General features: G+C 40.2%; 1 protein-coding gene across 2 annotated transcripts in view; it reads left to right on the forward strand.

Moving 5' to 3' along the window:
• Positions 1–26,546, forward strand: part of LOC106877346 (thioredoxin domain-containing protein 11) — a 78,292-nt gene that overhangs the window by 30,616 nt on the left and 21,130 nt on the right. For both annotated transcript variants that reach the window (XM_089347787.1, XM_089347788.1), the window contains 4 exons: positions 1,416–1,464; positions 2,956–3,170; positions 4,082–4,194; positions 7,509–7,589. In XM_089347787.1, coding sequence (XP_089203913.1) covers positions 1,416–1,464; positions 2,956–3,170; positions 4,082–4,194; positions 7,509–7,589 — 458 coding nt within the window. The remainder of the gene's footprint in view (positions 1–1,415; positions 1,465–2,955; positions 3,171–4,081; positions 4,195–7,508; positions 7,590–26,546) is intronic.

The raw sequence follows: 26,546 nt of genomic DNA on the forward strand, positions 1-26,546 counted from the left end.
TTGTGAATTTCATCATCATCATCGTTTAACGTCCACTTTCCATGCTGGCATGGGTTGGACGGTTTGACTGAGGACTGGCGAGCCAGATGGCTGCTCCAGGCTTCAATCTGATCTGGCAGAGTTTCTATAGCTGGATGCCCTTCCTAATGCCAACCACTCTGAGAGTGTAGTGGGTGCTTTTACATGCCACTGGCAAGAGGGCCAGTCAGGCGGTACTGGCAGCGGCCATGCTCAAATGGTGTTTTTTTTACGTGCCACCTGCACAGGAGCCAGTCCAGTGGCACTGGCAACGACCTTGTTCGAATGTCATGAATCATAAAAAAATAAGTAGAACCTGTTGTTGTGTATTTAATAAACTATGAAATAGAAGTAGTACCTGTTGTGGTGTATATCAAATCAACAGTGATGTCAGAATGAAACTTATTGTGACTTTAATCAACCATGAAAAATATACAGATTCTGTTGTTGTGTGCACCTAATCAACCATGAAGACTGGAAAGTTTGACCAGACCGGCATGCTGGAAAGCTGCACCAAATCCAGTTTGATTTGCCATGGTTTTCTATGGCTGGATGCCCTTCCTAATGCCAACCACTCCCAGAGTGTAATGGGTGCTTTTATGTGCCACCAGTACGAATGCTATTTGTGTGATGCTGGGGTGCTTTTACATGCCACCAACATGGGTGCCAATTTGTGTGACACTGGTATCTGCCACGACTGTGATTTTGCTCAGCTTGATGGGGCTTCTTCTCAAGCACGACATAATGCCAAAGGTCTCAGTCATTGCCTCTGTGAGGCCCAACATTCAAAAGGAACTCATCCACTTTGCCCCCGTGATCCCTGAGTTTTCTGTTATTATTGTTGTTGTAACATTAGCCATGCTATAACGATGAGCCTCCGACTCACACTAATAAAGCTATGTTATGGTGAATTACTTCCATTCTCAATTTAATGTGGCACATTGGCTAAATAATACTCTTTCATAATAACACTGAAATATCAGTGTAAGAATTTCAAATCCTTTTTGTTTAATTCATGTTAAAAAGACAAACATGCATGAGAGAAAAAGCTAATTAATCTTTAAAAAAATTATTTAAAATGTTTTATTAGCTTTTCTCTTTTGCACTTAAATTTATATAAATTTCAGATGCAAAGGACTATCTTCAGAAAAATACAGTTAAAGAAATATGGATTTACATAGATCCTGCTATTTTGGATGACCGAATGGTCACTGCCCATCCGGCTGTCTCATCTGAAGATAGGCCTTTGCACCTAAAATATAAAGGTTTTTAAAACTTCCTGCATTGTTAGAAGCCTTCCTTTTTTCTCATTTCATTCATTCATTCTACTTCTCTACCACAATACTTCAAGCGAACTACAATGCCCTTCTAACAATTTTTTGTTTCTTTTTCTGCAGGATGAAAAAAATTATGTCCTTAAGAAGCCGTTCTCTAAAACCTCAGTTGGTAAGTGTTTTTTGAGTTGTTTAATAGGAATCCTGCTGTTTCCCACTCTCTCTCCTTCTCCTGCACTTCCCTCAAGTTGGGCAACCGTATATTTTCCTTGCAGTAGCCTACCTATTTCTGTCTTCATTCCTGATCTGTCTCTCTCCAGCTGGGTACTATAGCAAGACACCTGTATCTGTCTCACTATTACCTTTCCATCATCACTTCCTCCAATGCCTCCTCCCCTCTTAAAAGTGTGTTTATTTTTTCTTGTCTTGCAAGTACTTGGTGACCCTGTCAGTGCAGGTGCCACTTAAAAGCACCCAGTCCACACTGTAAAGTGGTTGGACGTTCAGAAAGGCATCCAGCTGTAGAAACCTCACCAAAACTGACCTTTCCTGTGCTTGTGCCATGTAAAAAGCACTAAGTCCACTCTGCTGAGTGGTTGGTGTTAAGAAGGGCATCCCACTGTAAAAATCCTGCCAAAACACTCACAGAAGCCTGGTGCGAACTTTGGCCTGGCTGGCTCTTGTACCATCCCACCCATGCTAGCATGGAAGACAGACATTAAAACAATGATGATGACGATAATGTTGTTAAGATGTTTGCTTCCCAACCACATGGTTTTGGGCTTAGTCCCAGTGGTACCTGGGGCTGTAGTAGAAGGTACTTGACTAAAAACCCTTCAGAGCAGTGCTGTAAAAGGGTAAAAAAATGGGTAAAGACTCTGTTTGGTCATGAATAACCGTGGGATTGCTCCTACAAAGTTACCCTCCGAGGTACAAGTCTGGGCAAGGTTGTTTATGGAATTCAAGCAGTTGTGCTGTAGCATGGTCACGTCCAATACCAATGACTGAATCCAGTGAAAATATCAGAGAGTAAACATTTATTTTTTGTTTGGTCCTGGATTAAACAATGAATGTAATCAGCAAGAATGTAGCTTCACTTGTTTCAACCAGAGGTTGTGGCCATGCTAGGGCACTGCCATTTTGATGAACATTTTACTCCTTAGCTGAGAGGTCTTTGTCTTGTGAGCTCATGGGTGCGGGTGCCACATAAAAATCACCTGTGCTGGGGTTATGCAAATGCACTCATGCTGGAGCCAGGAAAAAGTATGCCTTGCTGTTGCTATGTACAGAACACCTGTGCTGGTGCCATATAAGGGGTACCCGTGCTGGTGCCACATAAGGGGTACCCGTGCTGGTGCCACGTAAAGGGGACCCATAATGGTGCCTTGTGAAAAGCACCCATGCATCGGTACTTGTGTCACATGAAAAGCATGCAGTACACTCTGTAAAGTCGTTGGCACCAGGAAGGGCATCCAGCCATAGAAACCATGCCAAAACAGACAACCCGGAGCCTGGCACTGCTCTCTGGCTTGCTAGCTCCTGCCAAATGGTCCAACCCATGCCAGCAGGAAAGACAAACATTAGATAATGATGATGATGATGATGATGATGATGGTCTATGTGTTGGTCACTCTAAACTGTTCATTTACTTCTTGTTTTTCAGCTGAGTTTGTTCTGAATTATACTGAAGGTCATTTAGAAAGGGAGATGTTGACAGCCCCTGTTGATCGTGCCGGTAGTTTAAATTGCAGTTTGAACCCGGAAGACTGTGATCACCAGCCTCCGCCTGATCCCTCAGCTGACAGTGAACCCAAATATCTGTATATCACAGAAGTAACAGCACACACATTTCACAAAATTGTTCTAAACACTTCAAAGGTAAGTTGCAAAAGATCATTGCCTTCAGTTCTCTTAAGCAGAGATGTCTGTCTGGGGGTGAGGAAAGGCACACACACACACACACACACGTGCATGGACACAAATGACAGGCTTCTTTCAGTTTCCATCTACCAAATCCACTCACTAGGCTTTGGTTGGCCTGTGGCTATAGTAGAAGACACTTGCCCAAGGTGCTGTGCAGTGGGAATGAATTTGAACCTGTGTAGCTGGGAAGCAAATTCTGTACCACATAGTCATGCCTGCACCTACACAGTCCACTATGACACACCCACACATTCACATTTTGGGTAACATAGTGTGTTTTCCAAAGCTTCTTTCCTGGTATTGGCTACCAAATGTTAGCATGTAGTAAGACTTCCTGTCACTAGATGTATCTGTGGAAATATGCAAAGATCTGTAGAGTTTAAACAAAGAAGTTTTAATACGAGAAGATGGATCGGAGAAGCCTTATTACAATTCACTTCAATTGTTTCAACGCATCAATGCTTTCACTGGTCACCTGAGGATGCACATGTATATGGCTGTTGTTGAATCTTATTAATACGATATTGTATATAATATACACAGCATTACAAGGTGGCGAGCTGGCAGAAACGTGAACACACCGGGCGAAATGCTTAGCGGTATTTTGTCTGTCTTTATGTTCTGAGTTCAAATTCTGCCGAGGTCGACTTTGCCTTTCATTGTTTCGGGGTCGATAAAATAAGTACCATTTGTGTAGTGGGGTCGATCTAATTGACTGGCACCTCCCCCAAAATTTCAGGCCTTGTGCCGAGAGCAGAAAAGAATATATGCAGCATTAATATAAATTATGATGACATGACTTATTCATCAGAAGAATTTTAAAATAATTCTTTATTTACCAAAACACTATTGTTCTCTTTTGCCAGGATGTCCTGCTACTTTATTATGCCCCCTGGTGTGGATTTTGTGCTAGCTTTGCCCACATCTACCTGTCGTTAGCTAAATACTTCCGAGCAGCTACAAGTCTCCTATTTGCCAGGTAAGCTTCAGGTGTGATATTACAACAGAAATATATTTCATAGTTGCTTTGTTTTTCTTTCATGTTAAAAAGTGTTAATTATTTAATTTGTCGAGGGTATATTGTTGTTATTGTTTAGCTTTCTCGTTAGGCCCTGGTTGAGCTGGTTATGATTAGAGGTGTTCCACGTGTGACCATCCAACTTTTTTAGGAGTTTTTTTATTATATTTTACGGTGTGTCCTTTTATATCGAAGACAGTAGAGTGTAATTTTGAGGGAGATTTAGCTGTTGTTTTTGGCATGTCAAACGTCCATGTACAAGTTTCCTTGGTTTGTTGAGGCAGCAAGACTTTAGGTGGAGAAGAACATAAAGAATTACATAAAGTTGGGTAAGATATTATCACTTGTTTAGCCCAAGGCAATATTCATTGAACAGACGTTTCAGCTATGATCACTCCCATGACGCAACAATTCAGGGCAGAGAATCTTATTGAACTTAGGTAAAGGTTATTTACATTATTTACATTTAATGCATATTTGTCCTCCTCTTGTTTGTTAATACAACGTTTTGGCTGATATACCCTCCAGCCTTCATCAGGTGTCTTGAGGAAATTTTGAACCTGATGAGGACAAATATCCTTCAAATGTAAATATTGTAAATATAGAACTGCATTAGGTAAAGGTTATTTGGTATGGACGTGTGTATATATGTTTTTTTTGCTGGTGTTTGTTTCATGTATATGTATGCTTTTTGTTTATGTATATTTAATCTATCCTGTGACTGCCGTGTTTGTAGGTTGCTTGTGCATGCATTTTAGATATACAACTAACACTGATATAATGTCATAATAAATTACATATATTAGTACCCACTGACTGGCCCCTGTGTCAATGGCATGTAAAAAGCACTATCCAAACGTGATTGATGTCAGGACCGCCTGACTGGAACTTGTGCCGGTGGCATGTAAAAAGCACCATCTGAACGTGGCCGATGCCAGTACCCACTGGCTAGCTCCCGTGCCGGTAGCATGTAAAAAAATACCCACTACACTCTCAGAGTGAGTGGCATTAGGAAGGGCATCCAGCTGTAGAAACGTTGCCAGATTAGATTGGAGCCTGGTGCTGCCACTGGCTCTCCAGACCTCAGTCAAACCGTCCAACCCATGCCAACATGGAAAATGGACGTTAAACGACGATGATTATTAATTGTCTTTGTGCTGAATTGCTGTGTCACCGGGATGATCATAGCTGGAACGTCTGTTCAATGAATACTGTATTGGGCTAAACAGCAGTTACAACACCTTAATTGTATTATGTAATTCTGTAAAATTCTGAATTGTCGGCGCTGAATTGTCCACTTCGATCATCTCACTTATTTGTATATTCCAGAAAAATCTGTCTGTTTCAAACACAGTAACAACCGGGGAAAACAAAATACTAAAAGATGGCAGCTGATATTTCCAGGGACATAACTCTGACATTTTATTACTCTTTTACTCTTTTTACTCTTTTAGTTGTTTCAGTCATTTGACTGCGGCCATGCTGGAGCACCGCCTTTAGTCGAGCAAATCGACCTCAGGACTTATTCTTTGGAAGCTTAGTACTTATTTTAGCTGTTTCTTTTGCCGAACCGCTAAGTTACAGGGACGTAAATACACCACCATCGGTTGTCAAGTGATGCTGGGGGGGACAAACACACACACACACACACACACACACACACACACACACACACACACACACACACATATATACGACGGGCTTCTTTCAGTTTCCGTCTACCAAATCCACTCACAAGGCTTTGGTCGGCCCGAGGCTATAGTAGGAGACACTTGCCCAAGTTGCCACACAGACGAGCTGGCAGAAACGTTAGCATGCCGGGCGAAATGCTTAGCAGTATTTCGTCTGCCGCTACGTTCTGAGTTCATATTCAACCGAGGTCGACTTTGCCTTTCATCCATTCGGGGTCGATTAAATAAGTACCAGTTACGCACTGGAAGTTGATATAATCGACTTAATCCGTTTGTCTGTCCTTGTTTGTCCCCTCTGTGTGTAGCCCCTTGTGGGTAGTAAAGAAATAACACAGTGGGAATGAACCCAGAACCATGTGGTTGGTAAGCAAGCTACTTACCACACAGCCACTCCTGCGCCTATAAAAAACTTTTTTTTCAAGCACACACACACACACATTCCTCTTGGTTTGGCTTCCTGAGTGAAGATTTACGGAGGTCAGATATCCACGTCTATTTACAAGCTTACCGATGTCCAACAAGTCCAGTTTGGGACAAACAGGCACCACTGCAGAGGTTGTATGGGAAGATAGGCTTGCCAGAGTTGGTCGCTGTCTCCTTGGTATTCTTCCTTTTTCTCTTGTCTGCAAGTATGGTCGTGTGGGTGTCTTCAGAGGAGGCCTTTACCCAGTGGACAATGAGATGCCAAGCTTCGTGATCAGCAGCAAGAACAGACCCCTTGTGGTGATCGATGTGGTAGGCACCTAGGGATTTCTTTAGGGAGTCCTTGTACTTCTTCTCTGGGGTTGCTCTATCACTGGGAGCAGAGCAGAGTTTGTCATACAGTGTGATCTTGGAAACTTGATGATCCTCCACCCAGGTGACGTCACCTGCTCTCCCCACCCAGACCTGTATCTTCAGCAGAGTTGGTGAATTAGGAGTGGTCGAATTGATCTATTAAGGGTGGTGGAGTTTGATCTATTAGGAGTAGTGGAGTTGACCTATTAGGAGTGTTGAAGTTGACCTATTGGGGGTGGTGGAGTTGACCTATTGGGAGTGGTGGAGTTGATCTATTAGGGGTGGTGGAGTTGATCTATTAGGGGTGGTGGAAGTGATCTATTAGGGGTAGTGGAGTTGATCTATTAGGGGTGGTGGAGTTGATCTATTAGGGGTGGTGGAGTTGATCTATTGGGGGTGGTGGAGTTGATCTATTAGGGATGGTGGAGTTGATCTATCAGGGATGGTAGTGTTGATCCTTCATTTGGTTTGGCAGCCCTCCATTACTCTTTTTGGGTGGTGTAGTTAATCTATCCCATGGCTTGACACCTTTCCCTAACTATTTCCTGCCTTTAGTAACCTCTTCACATTCTGTTGCAAACAGTTCAAACCAGTTCTTTCTCTTCTGTAGGCAACTCATTATCGCAATGTGTTGTATCTTACTTTACCCATCTTTCAGAGTGGTGGGAAGGCTGTGGAAAAAGAAGAAAGAAAAATGAATCATGGGACCATTTGCTCCTTTTCCTCTGAGATAGCCCCCTCCCCCACCACCAATTCAATAACAAAACCAAACCATTTGCATGTCTGATTGTTCTTATTGTTATTTAGGATCAATGGTGATACGGAAGACTTACCATGGGAGTACACTGCGGATACATACCCTACGTTGCTCTTCTTCCCTTCTGGCCGGTAAGTAGCTTCATGTGTCCCTTCTCTTACTGCTCCTCCTTCTCCTTGTGGTCCTAGTGGTGTTGGTCATGGTGCTGGGGGTAGCACACTATCGTTGTCTCTGTTTATTGTGAAGTCATTCTTATCGAGATTCAGTCTTTCTCTTGTAGCACAATGCACAAACATGCACACTCACTTGTGCACACTCTCATTCACTCACACACACACATCTACCCCTCAGCCCACCCCCACACACATGCACACACACACCCTTTCTTACTCACACCCACACTTGCTCTTACCACCCAACTACTTATATATTTTGATTATATTTTGGAAAATTTGGAAAATAGTAATTTGCTTGCCATTTTATTTCTTAATAGTTTATTGCATGATGTACCTCTGTTTGTGATGTACCTCTGTTTGTGATGTACCTCTGCTTGTGATGTACCTCTGTTTGTGATGTACATCTGTTTGTGATGTACCTCTGTTTGTGATGTACATCTGTTTGTGATGTACATCTGTTTGTGATGTACCTCTGTTTGTGATGTACCTATTTGTAATGTACCTCTGTTTGTGATGTACATCTGTTTGTGATGTACCTATTTGTAATGAACCTCTGTGATGTACCTCTGTTTGTATGTACCTCTGTTTTAAGATAGGTACACTGTATCCTTCTTTGCTACACATACACTGCACCCCTGTTTTATAAGAGGTATATTAGGTACAGTGAAGGCACATGGCTCAGTGGTTAGAGTGTCGAGCTTGCGATCGTGAGGTTGTAAGTTCGATTCCCAGACCGGGCTGCGTGTTGTTTTTCTTGAGCAAGACACTTTATTTCACGTTGCTCCAGTTCACTCAACTGTAGAAAATGAGTTGCGATGTCACAGGTGCCAAGCTGTATCGGCCTTTGCCTTTCCCTTGGATAACACTAGTGGCGTGGAGAGGTGAGGTTGGTATGCATGGGCGACTGCTGGTCTTCCATAAACAACCTTTCCCGGACTTGTGCCTGGGAGGGTAATTTTCTAGGTGCAATCCCATGGTCAGTCATGACCGAAGGGGTGTCTCCTCCAGGGCATCCTGGCGTTAGGAAAGGCATCCAGCTGTAGAAACTCTGTCAAATCAGATTGGAGTCTGGTGTAGCCACCTGGTTCACCAGTCCTCAGTCAAATCGTCCAACCCATGCTAGCATGGAAAGCGGACGTTAAACGCCGATGATGATCTCAGTATTAGAAAAGGTACACCGTATCTCTTGAAGTTGTAAGCAGCAGCTAAAAGTGTTGGTGTGAGGAAGGCTATCTAGCCATAGAACACTTTTTGAAAAAGGAACCATGGTGATCAATGATTAGATCGCCATGGGTCCAGTAAGATAAACTCCTGCTTTAGCAGGGAAGGAATTGAAAAACGAAAACAAATGCTGCTGGGCGGGGAGCATTAACAAGGGCAATAACTCCATGTTTTTATTTCTTAGTTATTTCCCTTGAAATTGCCTCCCTTGAAATCATAGAATTTGTTTTTTTTTTAAATCTTAAATTGTCGATATAGATTACGAGGGAATACTACAAAACATAATGTCAAATAATAATAATAATAATAATCCTTTCTATTATAGGCACGAGGCCTGAAATTTTGTGGGAGGGGACTAGTCGATTACAGTGTTTCACTGGTACTTAATTTTACCGACCCCGAAAAGATGAAAGGCAAAGGCAAAGACTGGAGCCTGGTGCGGCCTTCTGGCTTGCCAGTCCCCAGTCAAAGCGTCTAACTCATGCCGGCATGGAAAACGGACATTAAACGAAGAATGATAAAAATGATAATAATAATCTTTTCTACTGGAGGCACAAGGCCTCAAGTTTGGAGGGAGGGGACTAGTCGATTACATCAACCCCAATGTTTCACTGGTACTTAATTTATCGACCCCAAAAGGACGAAAGGCAAAGTTGACCTTGGCGGAATAATAATAATAATAATAATAATAATAATGACAATAATAATAATAATAATAACAATAATAATAATAATGGTTTCACATTTTGTGACAAGGGCAGCCATTTTTGGGGGGCTGGGGTGAGTCGGTTCCATCAACCTCTTTGTTCAACTAGTACTTGTTTAATTGATCCCAAAAGGATGAAAGGCAATGCAAACCTTGGCAGAGCCTGGGGCAGCCTTCCACCTTACCAGCTCCTAGTCAAACTGTCCAACCCATGCCAGCATGGAAAATGGATGTTAAATGATGATGATGATGATGATGATGATGATGATATATATGACTATTGATTTTTTTGGGTGACACACTGAGAGCCGAATAAATGAGATTTTTAACTCGTATCTTGAGATGAGGATTATGAAGTAGCATGTGCAGTAGAAAGGATGATGTAAGGGGCTATGTGTCCTTTGGAATGAAGTACTGTGAGATCTGTTCTCATCACTGTAACTAATTCAGCTGCTAATACTTAACCATCTCATTAACTGACCTGGCTGAAACCGGCTCTGTCTCTGAGTACAAATGTCTTGTTTCCATAAGTTTTGAATTGAGATCTTCCACCAAACCTTAGTCACAATTTATGTTCCTAACACTAGCTTAATGGTAACTAAGTTATTTTACTAAATTCTTTGTTGTATTTCAAGTAATTGAAAGAAGCACAGAACATCGCAAAATAAATACAGTAACAAAAGGGTTAAAGAGTGGACATTAACCCTTTCGTTACCAACCCGGTTGAAACCGGTTCTGGCTTTGAGTACAAATGTCTTGTTTCCATAAGTTTTGAATTAAAATCTTCCACCAAACCTTAGTCACAATTTATGTTCCTAACGCTAGCTTAATGGTAACCAAGTTATTTTACTAAATTCTTTGTTATATTTAAAGTAATTGAAAGAAATACAGAACATCTCAAAATAAATGCAGTAACGGAAAGGTTAAACAGTGAATGCCAACATTTCAAAGCCTCTTCCATTAGCTATGGTGATGATAGCAATTCTTTTTGCCAGTGCCGCTGGACTGGCTCCTGTGCAGGTGGCACCTAAAAAACACCATTTTGAGCGTGGCCATTGCCAGTACCATGTGACTGGCTCTCGTGCCGGTGGTACGTAAAAGCACCCACCACACTCTCTGAGTGGTTGGCATTAGGAAGGGCATCCAGCTGTAGAAACTCTGCCAGATCAGATTGGAGTCTGGTGCAGCCATCTGGTTCGCCAGTCCTCAGTCAAATTGTCCAACCCATGCTAGCATGGAAAGTGAATGTTAAACGATGATAAATAAAGCATGATTGTGTGATTAAGAAATTCACTTCCCAACCATGTGGCCTTGGGTTCAGTCTCATTGTGCAGCACCTTGGGCTAGTGTCTTCTGCTGCTGCCTCAGGCTGACCAAAGTTTTGTCAGTGGATTTTGTTAGTGGAAACTGGAAGAAGCCCATCATAATATATACACCTCCTCTCAGTTGTGGGAGGGCCATTTTTTTTTGTTTTGTTAACTGCTGGCAACCCCACAAGTGCCAATACCACGGAAAGAGCACCCAGCACACTCTGTAAAGTTATTGGTGTTTGGAAGGGCATCTAGCCGTAGAAATTAAGTCAAAGCAGACTTTGGAATTTGATGCAGTCCTCTAGCCTGCCGGATCCTGTCAGGCCATCCAATAAAACCACATCCTGAGTCATATAGACTAATGGAGTCAGTTTCCTGGATTCTGTGGTGTGTATAGTCCCCATCTGGACACGAAATTGGTCCATTGCTATAATATTAATTTTTGCGAGCTGAGTGTACAGGAGCAATGTGAAATGGAGTGCTTCCAAGGAAGATGGATAATGAATGATGGTGGCTGTAGTGTGTGTGTGTGTGTGTGTGTGTGTGTGTGTGTGTGTGTGTGTGTGCGCGCGTTTGTCCGTTTGTCTTGACATCATGCAATATTTATAAAGAAGTGTCGTTATAAGATAATGATGGCATGTAAAAAACACCATACGAGCATGGTTGATACCAGTGCCACCTGACTGGCTCCCGTGCCGGTGGCATGTAAAAATGCCGTACAAGCATGGTTGATGCCAGCGCTGCCTGACTGGCTCCCATGCTGGTGCCACATAAAAAGCACCATACGAACATGGTCAATGCCACTGCCACCTGATTAACCCTCGTACCAGTTGCATGTAGAAAGCACCCACTACACTCTCAGAGTGGTTGGCATTAGGAAGGGGCATCCAGCTGTAGAAACCTTGTCAGATCAGATTGGATCCTGGTGCAGCCTTCTGGCTTGCCAGTCCTCAGTCAAACCAACCAGCCCATGCCAGCGTGGAAAGCGGACGTTAAACGACGACGACCATCATCATCATCATCATCATCATCATCATCATCATACAAACAATGTCATTTACTTGCAGTCTTCTCTGAAAACATGTCTGGCCTTGGGGAAATCTTATCTTGCTTGGAAATAGGAGAAGCTTGGCAACAGGAATGGCTTCTGGCTGTAGAAAATCTGCTGTCTGACTTGTGCAAGCATATAAAAATAGACTTTGAAATGATAATGACAACAATGATGATGATGATTGTAAATGTTTTCAGCTGGTGAACACAATTAGTTGACAATTAAACTAGCTGCTAAGAATATTACTAACTATCACTCTGTCTGTCTGTCTGTCTGTCTCTCTGTCTCTCTCTCTTTTATCCCTCTCTCTTACTCTCCCTCTCTCTTCCTCTCCCTCTCTCTTCCTCTCCCTCTCTCTTACTCTCTCCTTCTCTCTCCTTCGCTGTCTCTCTATATATGTATGCTGGGGCGTGGCCTCGAAGAATTCTTATGCTGAATGAATTGACTCCAATACGTATTTTCTTTAAAGCCTGGTATTCTATCAGTTCCTTTTGCCAAACTGCTAAGTTATGGAGATGTAAACATTCTAACATCAGTTGTCAGCAGTGGTGGGGAACAAATGCATGTGCACGTGCACACACACACACACATACACACACACACGCATATAATGGGCTTCTTTCAGTTTCCGTCTACCCAATCCACTCACAAAGCTTTATTTAGCCCATGGCTATAGTAGAAGATACTTGTCTAAGGTGCCATGCAATAGGAGTGAACCTAGAACCATGTGGTTAGGAAGTCAGCATTTTACCACACATGCATAGACATGCACACACACACACACACACACACACGCAATGTAAGTATTTTTATATATATCATTTATGTATGTGTATATGTATATATATATATATATATATATATATATATATATATATATATATATATATATATATATATGTATATATACACATTTAAACACAAAAGAGGCGACCCTTAACTGGCAGCCTTACATGCTAGAAGGAGCAGTCAAAACGTTTTTGATGTTTTTGACATTGTGACTGCTTCTTCTAGTATATTAGGCTGCTTGTTAAGGGTCACCTCTTTTGTGCTTAAATGTACACTAATTTTATATATATATATATATATATAGTATATTGTATATATATGTGTGTGTATGTATGTGCAAACCCGTTGATCTAATTTATCGAAGTGCTCAATTGCTGACATAATCCCAACACGGGATTGAAACCAGTTCAGCTAATCTCTTTTTTTATGTCCTTGAAGACAATCTGCTTGTATGTATTTATGTATGTGTAATACAGACACTGTGGCACTGTTTATTTTTCATACTAAAAATTACTATGGAGTATACCCAAGGATTTTATCCATCACAAAATTCATAAATTAATTACATAAGTTAATTAAATTCATTTGATACATGAAACAATCTGAAACATGGCAGATGTCTATGACTGTTTTGTGATCTAGTAAATTTAATTAATTTATTAAATCAATTTATGAATGTTGTGATAATGAACTAGTATATGCCATAATGAACTAGTATATGTATGCATGTATGTATGTATGTATGTAGGTTATGTATGTACATATATATGTATGTAGGTACTTACGTAAATGTGTATGTATGAATGTATGTCTATATGTAGGTATATATGTATGTATGTATGTGTATTTATATACACACAATTGTATCTATGTATGTGTGTATGTATGTATGTACGTACATATTATGTATACATGTATGCATGTGTGTGAGTGTGTATATATACATGCATGCATGTATGAATGTATGTCTATAAGTATGTATTGTGTATTTGTATTTATACACACACATACAATTGTATCTGTGTGTTTGTGTGTGTATGTACGTATTATGTATGTATGTATGTATGTATGCATGTATGCATATATATTTATACACACACATACAATTGTATGTGTGTGTGTGTGTATGTGTGTGTGCACTTGCATGAAAACATTTTGTGTCATACTTTTTATTTGTCATAGGAATGGCAATCAGAGCAATTCCAGTTATAATGTTCAGCTGAACTAATTACTGCAGAAATATGTTAATTAATTAATTTCTTTCAGTCTATTTCTAGTAGTTAACATTTGGTAATTAACAGAATGAGACAATGATAAAAGGAAAGAGAGAGAGTATTTAATAATTTTGTTGTAACTTCTTAATCTCTTTCTGTGAGTCATTTAGTGTTAGGCAGATGGCAGAGTCGGTAGAGTGTCAAACAAAATACCTTGTGGTATTTGCTTATATTTCTTTATGTTCCAAGTTCATATCTCACTGAGGCTCATCATCATCATCATCATCATTACTTTAACCTCTACTAATCCATGCTTGTACGGGTCTGATGGAATTTATCGAGGCACGTTCTTTATAGCCTGATGTCCTTCTTCTTACCAGCTCTTACCTGTTTTCAATCAAAATAATTTTTCCCCATGGCCAGACACATTCACTTAGAAGATTGGAAATAAAGAACACTGCTTGTGTATTGGTGGCGCTCATTTACGACTACCATGCAATGTCAAAATGCGACACTAGCACTCTCTCTCTCTCTCTCTCACACACATACACACACAGTATGGCCTTCTTTCAGTTTCTTATTTCTTCATTGCCCACAAGGGGATAAACATAGAGGGGACAAACAAGGACAGACAAAGGAATTAAGTCGATTACATCGACCTCAGTGCATAACTGGTACTTAATTTATCGACCCCGAAAGGATGAACGGCAAAGTCGACCTCGGCGGAATTTGAACTCAGAACGTAAAGACAGACGAAATACCGCTAAGCATTTTGCCCGACGTGCTAACGTTTCTGCCAGCTTGTCGCCTTCTTTCAGTTTCTGTTAACCAAATCCACTCACAAGGCTTTAGTCAACCCAGGGCTATTGTTGAAGACACTTGCCCAAGATGTCATACAGTGGGGCTGAACCTGAGACCTGTGACTGGGAAGCAAAATTCTTAACCACACAACCATGCCTGCACTTCTGGTTGACTTTTTTCTTTCTATTATTCTGTCATCATCATCACCATCGTCATTGAACGTCCACTTTCCATGCTGGCATGGGTTGACCGGTACATACACACACACACACACACACACACACTCACACATATGTATGAGTGTGTGTATCATTGTGATAAGAAATACATAATTTCTTTTCAGTTGCCTAGTGACTCTGACTAATGAGTGATAGACACATTTTCAAGAGAAACATTGCCAACCAAATTAAGAACAAAAGAAAAAAAAAAATTAACGTTTTGTCTGAAGGAACTGGTTAGTCCCAGAACATCAATATCTCTTTCCCCCTCCCCTCTAAATATGCAAAAATCAAATTACATTATTACTTTACATCAAAAAAAAACAAAAATCTACCTGCAAAACATGGAATATTCTCACTGTTAAAGAGAACTTAGATTCTCAAGAGGCATCAATGATTTTCATGTGATGGTACCAAATTTTAAGCGATTGTGAATTCTGTAATTGCCATCTGTGCAGTTGATTAAGCATGGCAAAAAAAAAAAAAAAGAATAAAAAGGAAAAAGGGAGATATATAGAATTGATTTCCTGTGGAACTGCTGCAGATAGAATCAAGCATGGTTAAGCGAAAATCTTCCCTGTAATTATTCTGTAGGTTAAAGGAAAAATACTGGATGGCAGTCAAAGCTAATTGCGATCCAAAAACACCCAACTGAATGGAAATAGTTAAAACTGTTACAAAATACACCAAGAATACTTCGGCGAAAAGCTGATATAATAGGAAAAAAAAAATTTATCACATTCACTAACGATAATTACAGTACTGCATTTGGTAGGTTTTAAAGCTGTGCCGATGAAAGGAAATGGTAGAAGAGTGGGTATAAATATATTCTGAGATTTAAAGAAACAGTTCAAGAGATCACTAATAATTGGTGTTAGTTGTACAGCTTGTATATCTTGAATAAATGTTTTGCATTATGGCGCTGGAAGAATGGACATCTATGTTGAAAATTATTTTTCGAGTTTACCATTGCTTTCATGTGTACATTGTGAGAACAGAGCAGCTGGAATGAATGTTGTCAGTTTATGGAGAATAAATACCATTGTTGTTGTTGTTGTAACTGTTGTTTAGCACCAGGGTAGTGCGTTGGAAGAATCGCCAAAGAATCGCCAGAGTATTGGATGGACCCATTGGAATAGAATCTTTGAAACACCATATGGAAATTCTATTAGCTTAATGGTGGCAATAATAATAATAATAATAATAAATACCTATTGTCATAGGTGCCCTGGGAATGATAGCGAAACGGGCTGATTACTACCTAGCTCAGATACCAGGAAACCCCAAAATGGCTGAAATTCAAAAGATAGTGCTCATGGGAACTGCCCATATCCTACGTAAAATACTGTTTATGTGATCTCAAATTTTAAAGCAAACACATAATTTTCTTATGGTTTCTTAAACATTCTCTAGAACAACACTATGTACAAATCCAAAAATATGGTACCCTAGGCACAACATCTACATGAACTTCTAGCTTGTTGTCTCTTGAGGTCTCTGGGTGAGACTTGGATCCAACTTGTACAAATGCAAAGCAAAAGTCAAACATAAAATAATGATGATGATGATGATGATGATTTCTAATTTACCTATGTTTTGACAGACATTCTCTAAAACAATATCTGCGTAAAACCAAATATATGGTACCCTAGTGATAACACCAACTTGAACTTGTCGTCTCTTGAGGTTTCTGGGTGAGACTTAGAGTCAACTTGTATAAATATAAAGCAAAAGGCAAACACATAATAATAATAATAATATTAATAATAATAATAATAATAATAATAATAATCTGCTTAATACCACAGATTTGCTTGTCAGTTGTTTGACCATGCCCAGATGCAGTACCAGACAGTGGCTCGCATGGCTTCTGATCTTAACTGATTGGAAGTGTCATCATGTACATTGTTTTGTCTTGGTATAAAAAGATGGGCTACAGCAAATATTCTGCTCAATACCACAGATTTGCTGGTCCGTTGTTTGACCGTAACCAGTTGAACATGTCCCTCAGAATGTAGCGATGGACAAAATACCGCTAAGCGTTTCATCCAGTGTGCTAATGATTCTGCCAGCCCTCAGCCTTAATAATAATAATGATAATAATAATAATAATAATAATAATAATAATAATGATAATAATAAAAATATGTAACAATCCTTTATATTTAGAATACATTTATTAACATTATTTCTTCATGTTTTTTTGTAAAGTGTAGAATATTGTATGCGCTCTTTGAAATATTCTCTTTTATTCCATATTGTCATCCATTCTGTTCCATACCATTCCATTCTGTTCTGTACCATTCCATTCTCTTCAATTCTTTTTTCTATTCCGTTCCATTCCATTCCGTCCTATTCTCTTCCATTCCATTCTGTTCTGGTCTAATTCCATCAGGAATATAAAGTTTCCTGCAAGGTTAAGACAATGTTTTCTCAGACAGACGCCCAGTTTCACTGGAAAATTTCCTCTCAATCAGATTTCTCATTCTCTTTTTCTGCACCCCCCCTCATTCTCTAACAACACCATTATTATTATGCCAGCCTGGAAGCACTTTACATTTGTTTGTCACTTGTTTTTATTTGTTTCTTCCGTATTTCTTTCTTTTTCCTTCATTCGTTCTTTCTTTCTTTCTTTCTTTACTCTTCTATCTGCTTGTCTTTGTGTCCTTCATTTGTTCCCCTCTTCCTCTCCCCTTCTTCTTCTCTCTGTCTCAGTCTGTCTTTTATACCTTTCTCTCTCTCCTTCCTTTATTGTTTTCCTCCCTCCTTCCCTCCCTCCCTCCCTCCTCCCTCCCTCCCTCCCTCTCTCCCTCCCTCCCTCTCTCCCTCCTTCCCTCCCTCTCTCCCTCCTTCCCTCCCTTCCTCCTCTTGTCTGAAACTTCACTAAACCATTGTTAGTGACAAGATCAATGCCATTTTGAAGAGTTGTCAGGAGGATATTCTTCAACAGCTGATTTCATTGTTTGCTCACTTCAAGCATTGTGTGTGTGTGTGTGTGTGTGTGTGTGTGTGTGCATGTGTGTGTGTGTGTGTGTCTGTGTGTACATTTGAATATTTGAAGTGTTCTTTACATGTGGGACTTACAAGAGAGAGAGAGAGGGGGAATGGGGGGAGCAATGTCTTACCTTGTCTCTGATACTTTAGGACTCCACCAACCTACATATGGTATATGTATCATTATGATTGAACTGCAAGTGGCTTGTTGCTCTTTGAGAAAATCTGTAGGTGACATATTTGATTTCTTGTTATGTCTACACAATTGTTACACAAGTTTATACATGATACACACATACATATGTACTTACATACATAGATACATATATATACAACAGACCTGATATAATGATTTGGGATAGAGAAGAGAAACTGTGCACAGTTGTAGAAATTAGCTACTTAGCGGATGTTAATATAAAGCTGAAGATCAGTGAAAAAGAGAATAGCTATGCTGAACTACTGAGAAATCTGTGGCTATTCTATCCAGATTACAAGTTCAGGTTTATACCTGTAATTATTAGGGCCCTGGGATATGTAACAAACTGCCTAAATACCAATCTTGAGAAATTAGGCTTCTCAAAACCAGAAAGGAGAAAGCTAATTTGAAGTCTACAGATCCAATCCATCACTGGAACTGTAAAGATCTGTAAAACTTTCCAGAGGTTTATCATTTAAATATATCTGAGCATGTCTAGATATGCAACAATATGCATAAGAATACATACATAAAATATTACAAATCTGCACATACATACATCCATACATACATGATGGCCATCCACTTGTGACCGAGGAAGACCATTGCTGACCTTCAGAAACATTGAGCGCTCTAGGACTAACTTATATTTTGCATTTGTGGCTCCGGTGGTGGCTAATGAGCTCTGCTCTTGACAAGCATACACGACTGCAAACATTGCAGACCAAGCTTTCCCCATTCACCATACGAGCCGTGCGCTTTCGCGCAGCACGCTTAAATTCTTCATGCAGAATACGTGCTCTCTCAAAAGTGTCGATCCCCTTCTTAACCTGCTTCCTTCATCTGTGGCGATGACAGGCATTGTTCTCCCAATCAGTGTCCTGCATATCACAGGCGTTTAATGATGACTTGACACAGTCCTTAAATCGCAGCCTTGGTTTCTGCTGGAGTCTCCTTCCATTCACAAGTTCTCCATATAGCATCTGCTTAAGAATCCTGCTATCCTTCATACATACATACATAACCTGTGTTGATGTTGAAATTCCAATGAAGGAGATTTAGATCTGCCTTTAATACCTGTTCTTCATGCCCAACCTTTATCATTGGCTCCAATGCCCATCTAATAAATTTACACCCAATAGAAAGACCTGGGATTCCTTAATTAAAAATACCCTAATTGATTACGAAGATAGGCATAGGTGTGGCTATGTGGTAAACAGCTTGCTTCCCAACCACACAGTTCTGGTTTCAGTCCCAATGTGTGGTACCTTGGGCCAGTATCTTCTACTATTACCTTGGGGGTAATAGTAGAGGGTGAAGGCGCATGGCTCAGTGTGAATGTCCCGATGTGAAGGCGCATGGCTCGGTGGTTGGAGCGTTGAGCTTGCAATTGTGAGGCTGAGAGTTCGATTCCTGGACCGGGCTATGTGTTGTGTTCTTGAGCAAGACACTTTATTTCATGTTACTCCAGTTCACTCAGCTGTAGAAATGAGTTGCGACATCACTGGTGCCAAGCTGTATCGGCCCCTTTGCGTTTCCCTTGGAAAACATCAGTGGTGTGGAGAGGGGAGGCCGGTATGCATGGGCGATTGCTGGCCTTCCACAAACAACCTTGCCTGGATTTGTGCTTCGAAGGGTAACTTTCTAGGTTCAATCCCATGGTCATTCATGACAACCAGTGTATGACAACCAGTGTTGGTATGTTTACATCCCTTTAATGTAACCATTCAGCAAAAGGGGCCAATTGAAAAATTATCAGGCTTAAACAAAAACAAAAAAACAAAGTTGTGGGGTGGATTCATTTGACTAAATCAGATTTCTGCAAGGTGGTGCTCCAGCATGGCCAGAGTCTAATGACAGAAACAAATTAAAGGTAAGGCAACGAGCTGTTAGAAATGTTAGCACGCCGGGCGAAATGCTTAGCGGTATTTCGTCTGTCTTTACGTTCTGAGTTCAAATTCCACTGAGGTCGACTTTGCCTTTCATCCTTTTGGGGTCAATAAATTAAGTACCAGTTGCGTACTGGGGTTGATCTAATCGACTGGCCCCCACCCCCTCCCCATGAATTTCGGGTCTTGTGCCTAGAGTAGAAAAGAATATTTGGGCCCAAAACCCAGTTGAACCGTCCAACCCATGGAAAACGAACGTTAAACGATAATGATGATGATGATGACGATGATGATGATGACGATGATGATGATGACGATGATGATGATGACGATGATGATGATGATGATGAAAGGTGGCGAGGTGACAGAAACGTTAGCATGCTGGTCAAAATGCTTAGTGGTATTTCGTCTGTCTTTACGTTCTGAGTTCAAATTCCACCGAGGTCGACTCTTTCATCCTTTCGGGTCGATGAATTAAATACCAGTTGCGTACTGGGGTCAATCTAATCGACTGCCCCCCCCACCTCCTCAAAAATTTCGGGCCTTGTGCCTAGAGTAGAAAACAAACAAATTAAAGATGAAAGACAAATTTCAATTTTACCAATTTTTTTTGTCATTTCCTTTGAAACTGAAATTTTTTGTTTTCTCTTTTTTTTTTTAGCTCCTCATTTGTCATTTTTCATTTTCTGCTTCGGCTCCAAATTTGCCCAACACAACACACATTTGGGATTTGGCACCAGCTAAACACTGTACATAATTGGCTGTGTGCGTGTGTGTGTGTGCTTGTGCCTTTGTGCCTGTGTGCATACACCTGCTCTGTGTCATGTATGTGTGTGTGTGTGTGTGGTAGCGGCATATGAATGTGCGTTTGTGTGTGTGTGTGTGTGTATGTGTGTGTTTGTGTATGTGTGTGTGTGTGTATATGTGTGCATGTGTGGTGGGGGCGTATGACTGCATGCTGCTACAAAACGTGTGTGTGTGTGTGTGTGTAAGTGGATGTGTGCATACACCAGCTAAACAGTGAGTGTATGTGTGGCTGTGTTCATGTACCTGCTGTGCATAATATTTGTATGTGTGTGTGTGCCTGTCTGGATGTGTACACATTCCTCCTAAACGTGTACACATGTACACACATTAAAATTGATTCTTGGCTGGAAACTTACAACACACACTCGTACACACACACACACACACACACATAAATAAATGAAAATTTAAAAGAAAGTTAAAATAGAAAATTGATTTTTTTTTAAAGCAAGTTTATTTTATAAGCAAGTTTATTTTATAACAACAACAAAAACAATAACAATGATAATGATGATGATGATTATGATGAATAACAATAATCATAATAATATTTTCTTTCTTCTTTGGAGATTGGAAATTGATTTCTTTAGAAAAGGACTCGTGTAATTTGAAACCCTGTGGGGAGGTTTTTCATTTCTTTTCGAAAAACTGAAGCCAGAATTATTTTTGCATTTAGATTCGAGATGAATTTTTAAAAATTATTTCTGTTTAGCTTTTAATTGTTTTTTTTTTTGCGTTTTGTTTTTTTTGCCATGAGTTAAGTCAAAAGTTACATCATAATTAACGATCTCAATAACCTGTCTGTTTAACAGTAGACTGTTTTCGGAATAAATATTTAATAGTATTTAGTCTTTCTTTTTTCTCTCTCTCTCTCACCAGCTCTTTTGGTTTTGAGGTTATTTAAAGTCTGTTTGGCTTTCTTTAAACTCTGATTGCACCCATGGCCTTTGCAAGTCCCGTCAAGACCAGTGAGAGCAATCTGCAAGTGATTGATCTCCATCTTGAATAAATGCAAATCAGAGACTGGAAGGAAAGATTAAAATCTAAAAAAAAAAAAAAAAATTGGAGGTGGTCAGTGGCTATTTTTTAAAAATCTTTTCCAATCAGGAAGAAAGGTAGAGCCTGTAGTAATTAGGCACAGGGTATGGCTGTGTGGTAAGAAGTTTGCTTCCCAACCGCATGGCTCTGGGTTCAGTCCCACTGCGTGGCACCTTGCACAAGCATCTTCTTTCTTGGCCTCAGGCTGACCAAAGTCTTATGATTGGATTTGGTAGACTGAAATTGAAAGAAGCCTGTTCTGTATCCTCCTCCTCCTCCTCCTCCTCCTCCTCCTCCTTATCATCACCACCACCACAACCACCATCATCGTTTAATGTCCATTTTCAATGCCGGCATGGGTTGGACAGCTTGACCCAGAGCTGTCAAGCTGGAGAACTGCACCAAGCTCTGGTCTGCTTTGGCATGGTTTCTACGGCTGGATGCCCTTCCTGACATGCCAACCACTTTTACAGAATGTGCTTAAGTGCTTTTGCATGGTACTGCATGAATGCTTTTTATGTGACACTGGCTCAGGATTCTTGTAGGCTAATCCTCTTCTGCTGTGGAGATGCACTTACCTCTTCTGCTGTGGAGTACGAGAATTCTTGAATACAGCCAGGTACCATGTATCTTGGGTCTTTGTCATCTTGTCTGAAAGGTTCAGTGTCCTGAGGTTGTCCTTTAGTACTTCGTCCCATGTCTTTCTGGGTTACCCTCTTCCACACGTGACATCTACTTTGAGAGATCGGCGCTTCTTTATGAAGCTGTTTACACATCATCATCAACATCATTATCATTATCATCATTGTTTAACGTCCACCTTCCATGCTGGCATGGGTTGGACAGCAGCTGACCAGGCAGAAGCCTGCACCAGACTTCTGTAACTGTTTTGGCAGGGTTTTTACAGCCGGATGCCCTTCCTAACACCAACCACCCAGCAGAGTGGACTGAGTGCTTTTCATGGCACAATCACAGGCAGGGTCAGCTTTGGCAAAGTCTCTACAGCTGGATGCCCTTCCAGGGTGGGTGGCTGATGGCTTCAGTCAAGCTTTGTAAGGGGTTAGTGATTATTGGGAGCTGATATATTTTCTGGTTCTGAAGAAAGTTAGTTTTTTTACTGTTTCTGTTATTTTCTCTTAGTTAAAATTATCATAATTGTTGTTTAACGTCTGTTTTTCATGCTGGCATGGGTTGGATGGTTTGATTGAGGTCTGGAGAGCCAGCGGCTGCACCAGGCTCCAATCTGATCTGGTAATGTCTCTACAGCCCTTCCTAACGCCAACCTCTCCGAGAGTGTAGTGGGTGCTTTTTACGGGTACAGAGGCCAGTCAGGCGGGCCTGGCATTGATCATGTTTGGATAGTGCTTTTTATGTGGTACCAGCATGAAGGCCAGTCAGGGGGTACTGGCATCGACCACGTTCAGATGGTGCTTTTTACTTGCTACCGGCAAGGGAGCCAGTCAGGCAGACCTGGACTCAACTGCATTTGGATGATGCTTTTTATGTGTCACCGGCATGGGAGCCAGTCAAGGGGCACTGGCCAAAATATAAGTATATAATTACTAATAATCCTGCATTGGGATTTCATTAGCAACAGGGTAACATCTTATTAGTACCAATAATATACCGAATTAATTAAACTGAATTGATTAATACTTAATTAATTAAACAGACTATATCTCAACTGTCAAACAGTAGTTATGTGTTCAGTCGAAAGGAAGACAGGTTGTTGTCGACTTACAACCTATCTGACTTCGGATCAGTCAAGTTTACGATGATTGGTGTGCCAGCTCCCGGCAGCAGTAATAGATAATCCAGTTGAAATCTAATGAGTTTAGTTTCTTAGAAATTAACTCGTCTATGGATGATGTCAACCAACATACGCTTCCCCTAGATTTGGTTATCAATCGCCACTGTGTTGGTTGACTATCCTGTTGTGGAGACATCGAGGCAACCTCGTATTTGTTTATAAGATGACTGCTTGAGACTCTGAAATTTTTGACTAATTCCAGTATAATAGTATAATACAGAATGCTGCGTGTCTTCTACCTGAGAATTTACTTTAAGAAAGTAAAAATGTAAAAGAAAGCTATGCAGGCCTATAAGCTGACTTAAGACTAAATTGACTTATGACCAAATTGACTTATGACCAATCAACTCGAACCAATTGTGGTTGTAAGTCGATAACGACCTGTATCGTTATTTATGACAGAATCTGTAGAGCAACATTAAAAAAAAATACCTAGTGGTTTTAAATTATGGTTTACATTTTAGGTTAAAATCTTACAAAGGTCAACTCTGCCTTCCATTTTTCTACTTTGGTTTTACAATGCACTTTTTTTCCCTCCAAAAATGATTTAAAAAAATCACCCTAGGTTTTATATGTTAAATTTCTTTAAATAGAAAATGGTTTAATGCACTAAAAACTTCTTTCCTGAATATGTGCTGTTGAAATTGGGGTACATGTCACATGTATGGTGTGTTTGTCTTTTATACCATCAAATACAGTACCTGTTAATTATTGGCAGTGATTTAGTGTTCCTTTAGTGTTTAAACCGGCCATATCCAGCCCAGATATTCTACATATTTTATATTCAAACTGGCGATATCTAGCCTCTCATACATAACCTACATTGACATTCTAAAAATAAACAATCACATCATTGAAACCTCAAAGCTATAAGATAATGCATGATTAATTAAAAACGATTTGAGTGAAAAAGTATTACATTTAACAGAGTAATCAACGCTAAAGGGTTAATGTTTCTTTAGATCAGTGGTTATCAGCCAGGGTCCATATGATCCTTCGAGATCCATACAGGAGATTTTGTTGTTGAAATTTAACAGTGATAAACTGATTATACTTCTACAACACACAAAATATTTTAACAATTTTTTTTTTATATAATTCTTAATAATATATAATTATAGGCACTAGAGCAGCTGTGTGGTAAGAAGCTTGCTTACCAACCATATGGTTCCGGGTTCAGTCCCACTGCATGGCACCTTGGGCAAGTGTCTTCTACTATAGCCTTGGGCTGACTAGAGCCTTGTGAGTGGATTTGGTAGATGGAAACTGTAAGAAGTTCATCATATATATATGTGTGTGTGTGTGTGTGTGTGTGTGTGTGTGTGTAGGTATTTGTGTATCTGTGTTTGTCCTACCACATCACTTGACAACCGGTGCTTTTAAGTGGCACCTGCACTGACAGGGTATCCAAGTACTTGCAAGACAAAAAACTTTTAAGAGGGGAGGAGGCATTGGAGGAGGTGATCTTGTGTTGGATGGTGAAAAGGTTATGTGTGTGTGTATACACTTGCCCTTTATACTCTCACATTAGTCTGTTAACCATTTCCCTAAATGGTTCCTTAGTAATGCTTCATTACCAGAATTACCAGAGCCATAAACTTCAGAACAATCAGCAGAATGTGGTTGGCTGGTGGGGTTGTTGTTGTTGTTGTTACTGTAGCTGTTGTTATTGTTGTTATTATTATTACTATTTATGGTGTCAGTTATTATCAGAAGATATAAGTGGAAGAATAGTTCTTTTTGGTGTATCGAAGTCTTATATACATAGAATGTAGTTTGGCAGAAAATCAGTCTGTAAGAGATTTATTGCTGTCTCACCAAGCTGAGATGGCAGTCACTCCTCTGGTTCATATCGATGCTTGGAGTTAACGAGATGGGAAATCATCTTCTCAGATATTTGGCAAAAAATTAAAAAAATTTTGGGGAAAAATTTAGCAGAGAAGAAATCATCATCATCATCATCATCATCGTCGTTTAACGTCCGCTTTCCATGCTAGCATGGGTTGGACGATTTGACTGGGGACTGGCGAACTGGATAGCTACACCAGACTCCAATCTGATTTGGCAGAGTTTCTACAGCTGGATGCCCTTCCTAACGCCAACCACTCCGAGAGCGTAGTGGGTGCTTTTACGTGCCACCAGCACGAAGGCCAGTCAGATGGTACTCGCAACGGCCACACTCAAAATGGTGTTTTTTACGTTCCACCTGCACAGGAGCCAGTCCAGCGGCACTGGCAATGACCTCGCTTGAACGTGTTTTCACAAGTGCTAGTAAGGTGATGCTGGTAACGATCATGCTCCCACAAATAAAAATAAAAATAAAATAAATTCTTGTATTGTTTAGCTTTCTTTTACTGGTTTCATTGATAGAGCTGTGGCCATGCTGGAACACCCCTTTTATAATTTTTTTTGTAAGATTGACTAGTTAACTTATCTTAATCAGGTACTTGTCTCATATAACTTAGGGGATATGTTATTTGAGTGTCCAATACTCTGGTATTCACTTTAAGGGGTTCTCTCCTGTAGACGTATGATGTTAAGTGCACAGACATATACTATAGCGCAGACAATAATCGTCTGGTATTGGCGCCGGAACTGCCAGATCATGTGATTTCAGAGTACTCTGAAAAGTCAACACTGGATGTTGATGATGATGATGATGATGATGTCAATAATAAATTTATACTCTACAAAAGTAGAGAGTAACCCACCAAATTAATATAGAATTGTTTTTAATATAACTGGATATAAAAACAAACATTAATAATATAAAAAGCACCAATTGATCGTGGCTCTTGTGCTGGTGGCATGTAAAAAACACCATCCGAACGTAGCCGATGCCAGTACCCCCAGACTGGCTCCCGTGCC

This window comes from Octopus bimaculoides, chromosome 2 (assembly GCF_046866305.1).
Source record: "Octopus bimaculoides isolate indiv1 chromosome 2, ASM4686630v1, whole genome shotgun sequence".
NCBI lineage: Eukaryota > Metazoa > Mollusca > Cephalopoda > Octopoda > Octopodidae > Octopus > Octopus bimaculoides.